The sequence below is a fragment of the Otolemur garnettii genome, unplaced genomic scaffold, assembly GCF_000181295.1.
Source record: "Otolemur garnettii isolate 467f Iridium unplaced genomic scaffold, OtoGar3 scaffold00032, whole genome shotgun sequence".
Taxonomy (NCBI): domain Eukaryota; kingdom Metazoa; phylum Chordata; class Mammalia; order Primates; family Galagidae; genus Otolemur; species Otolemur garnettii.
The window spans coordinates 18,193,135-18,197,197 of record NW_003852427.1 but is presented as its reverse complement, the minus strand read 5'-3'; the positions used below and the strand labels follow the sequence as shown (position 1 = coordinate 18,197,197).

The following is a 4,063-nucleotide window of genomic DNA, read 5'->3' as shown; positions in this document are numbered from 1 at the left end:
CAATAGCACTAATGCAAACATCTTTGGGGGGAGGGAGGAGCTACATGTGACCCACAAACTGGAAGGCTCAGAGCTAGGTCAAGGCATCAGACATTCACTGATTGCTAAGTGGACTAAGATATCAAAGCAAAAGTGAAACCAGAAGTAAAAGATGGGACAGTTAATGCCTCAGATTTTTATAGTTTTTTATTCATTATCTAGTTCACCATAAAGAAGTCTAATTTAAAAGGCTCTATTTAAATACACCTAATTCACCTATTTTAGGAGAGATTCGAACATATATCTGGAAGATCCCGGAAAGAACAGGTCCTACCTCAAAAAACTTTGAGTGCATCCCTTGGTTTTACTATTCGACTGAGTCCGTGGTTAAGGTAAACTTTAAATCAAATCAAAGTCTCTAACCCATCTCCTCTTAAAAATGATAATGGAAAGAAGCAGGTGTTTACCATTTGAAAAAATACGTATTAGTCCTATGTAAACTTTCTAGTAAGTACAGTACATACTGTTCAGCTTTTATCCTTACATAGGCTTGCATTTTCAAAAGCAAAATTACTTATTTCATTATGATTACTTGGATTTATGATCCTTTATAAAGTCTCACTGTGAGTTGAAAAATATACCTAATTATACAATAATATAGTACTATATTTTGTTCCAGTGAGTGATATTTGGGTTATAGAAAAAAAAGTACTGCAGAGAGTTTAAACATTTTATGATTAACGATAAATAAATACAGTATATATATTTATGGATATATATACATACACATATGTATATGTGCTTAAAACTCTCAACTGTGGAATTCAAGTTTATTTGAATTCAAAAAGAAGAAAAACAAAGCACGATTCTCAGCTAAAAGCTGCTGTAGGGTCTGTATAAGGGTGAAGAGTCTAAGCCCTTTAGACCCTGCCCACAACTCCAACACCGGGGAATTTTCTAATTAAAACCAAAGTTTCATTTTTTAATTAAAATTTTAAAAATAGAGCCAAATCCACTGAAGAATGTATCTAAAATCCCTTTCAGAAGTGTGTCATTCTCCCTAGACGTCAACTCTAATGAGTGAGGTTACAATTTTTCTTCACCCAAGGATAGAGCAGGTCAAATATTTCATTCCTCCCTCTGAGACTTAGAATACTAATCATTATGAAGTCAGGATCTGACCTCACTAAAACCCAAACTCGATTTTACTGTTTTTAGTGTTGGGCAGTGGGGTGGGGCCGTGGGCACAGTTAATAATCCTGTTTTGCCTCTTCAGGATCTCAACAGCGGACTGGTCGGCCCTTTGATTGTGTGTCACAAAGACGCCAAACCCAACCTGGTTCACCGTGTTCTCCACTTCATGATTTTTGATGAGAACCAATCTTGGTACTTGGAAGAAAATATCAATACCTATTCTTCAGAGCCAGATAAAATAGACAGGAAAGATCGTGATTTTGTCTTCAGCAACCAAATGCATGGTAATGTCCACCAACCAGCTCCCCAACTATAGCCTACAGGCGTTCCGTACAAAAAACGTAGCAGGGACACACTTTCCGAGCTCGGCGCAGTTTACATAATGCGATCTCTGAGCACGGAGTGTAGACCATGAGGACTAAGGGTTGGCAGGGTTTTTGTTTGTTTGTTTGTTTTTGAGACAGAGTCTCACTAGTCACCCTCAGAAGAGTGCTGTGGCATCACAGCTCACAGCAACCTCAAACTCTTGGACTTAAACCATTCTCTTGCCTCAGCCTCCCAAGTAGCTGGGACTACAGGTACCCGCCACAACACCTGGCTATTTTTTGGTTGCAGTTGTCATTGTTGTTTAGCTGGCCCGGGCTGGGTTCGAACCTGCCAACCCCGATGCACGTGGCTGGCACCATAACCACTGTGCTACGAGCGCCAAACCAGGGCTGGCGGTTTTGTCGTAGTTGTTAAGGGCCAGATAGTAAAGTGTTGAGGCTGGCAGGCCTGTAGGATCTCTGTCATAACCCCTCTCTGCTCTGCCGCTGTCAAACAAAAGCAGTCACGGACACTGGCAAAGCAAATGGGAGTGGCCGACAGCCATGAAAATTTTATTTATGGACACCGACATTTTTATTTCATATAATTTTCACATGCCAAGAAATGATTTTGTTTTAAAATAATTCCAACTGTTTAGAAATTTTAAAACAATTCTTAACTCATGGGCCAGAGGAAAAAGGCAATAGGCTGGATCCTGCCCAGAGGACACAGGCCACTGACTACGGAGCAGAGCAAATGTTTGTGCTTTCTAGAGCCGGGCAGACAGTGTAAAATGAGGAATGTCAGCTGTCATTTCAGGAGGGCCTTACTGAACACTTTCTAAGTATTTGCCCACATGAGCTGAGGCGGGGCTTGCGGCGCACCGGACAGAACGTGGCACCACTCACCTCCCCCTCACGCCACCTGCACAGGCAGGACTTCTGAAACCTCATGCCCGTCACCCCAAATCCCTTTACAGGTTGATTGTGACCAGTTGCTTCAGATGACCTCCTCCATCTAGAATCACAGTAATGAGATAATTATTCAAAGAAAAAGCACAGAATTTTCAACTTTTTACTCTTTTTCTTCTAAAAATATGTGTAAACTTAAAATTAATCCAAAGGCTACATCTATTCTACCCCCAGTTTTTTAATAACCATCAGAGAGGACACGAACCCCTTACTAGGCCCTAACGAGGATGCAAGGCCCACACAATGGGGCGTCCCCCAAGTGGTTTACAGCCAAAGGGGTGGCAGACCTGTGCATTGCTACAATTCAAGGCAAACTAAGGGGGATGCTGTAATAGGAATTTAAACACAGAAATGAGTTTTAAGTTCTTATTTGGAAGGCTTGGAAAGGTTTCATGATGGGGAGGAGAACTCTGAGCTGAGTATTTCAACCTGCACAGGAGTCTGTCCAGCAGAAAAGGAAGGAAATGATATTCCAGGGGGACGTACAAACGTGAGCTGAGTCATGAGGCACTTGGGAAGAAGAGGCGACCGAGCTGGGGAAGACCCTTCCTTCCCTGCTGAGAATTCAGCCTTGTTCTGAACCAGGCTTCTGCGCCCTCCTGACATTTGGGGGCCGATAACTCTGTAGGGGGGCTTCCCTGTGTCATAGATGGTTAGCCACATCCATATCCTCCACCTAGTAGATGCCAGTAGCTCCTCCGCACAAGTTATGACAACTAAGAATATCTCCAGGCATTGGGCACAGAATCACCTCCTGTGTAGAAGCACTGTGCCTGAGGCACCAAGTGCACTGAGCCAGGGCATGATGTGGACACAGTTGTATTTTAGGAACAATGTTGGGCTAGGCCAGGGATCCTCAAACTTTTTAAACAGGGGGCCAGTTCACTGTCCCTCAGACTGTTGGGGGGATGGACTGCGGGCCCCAGGACGAGTCAGCTGCTAAGCAGGACAGGCAGTGGTGGCAAAAACACCCGGCAGGCCGGATAAATGTCCTAGGTGGGCTGCGTGTGGCCTGTTGGCCATAGTTTGAGGACACCTGGCCTAGGCACTTGTATTCTATGTGTGGTCCCTGGAGCAGTAACAGCAACATCACTTGGGAACTGTTTAGAAATGCAGCATTTCAGGCTCCATAGACCTACTAAGTCAGAATCTGAACTTGTTAACAAGATCCCCGGCCATATGCACGTACAAGCTTGAGAAGCAATAAGCTAAAGCAGTGTCTCTTGGTTTTTTTCTGTTATATCCCTCTATCAGCTAACAGCCTCAGAGCCCAGCCGCCATGGATACATAGCTGTGAAGTGTATACCTGCACACTGTGTCAATTCGTGTTACATGTTTTCAAAGAGGCAGGCAAAATAGAAAAGTAAAGAGAGGCTATGGGAGTGCATGGATGAGCTTTAAACCTTAATATTTCATTCCTTTTATTCTTTGGAGATCATGTCTGTAGAAGGTTGGAGGGGGCCTGAACCTCAGGCCAATGGCCGTCTTGGATATACAAGTGACAAGTCACCAAGGTCTGACTTAGGACAACTATTAATAAATGGGAATAAGTGCTCCTACTATTCCAAGCCTCTTCTAATATATGTGCAATTTTAAATATACAAGACCTTAAA

General features: G+C 43.3%; 1 protein-coding gene across 1 annotated transcript in view; it reads left to right on the top strand.

The window, feature by feature from the left end:
• LOC100959117 (ceruloplasmin-like) overlaps positions 1 to 4,063 on the top strand; it is a 40,612-nt gene that overhangs the window by 28,699 nt on the left and 7,850 nt on the right. The window contains 2 exon segments of the mRNA XM_012804920.2: positions 265 to 371; positions 1,256 to 1,457. Of these exon segments, the coding sequence (XP_012660374.1) occupies positions 265 to 371; positions 1,256 to 1,457 (309 nt within the window).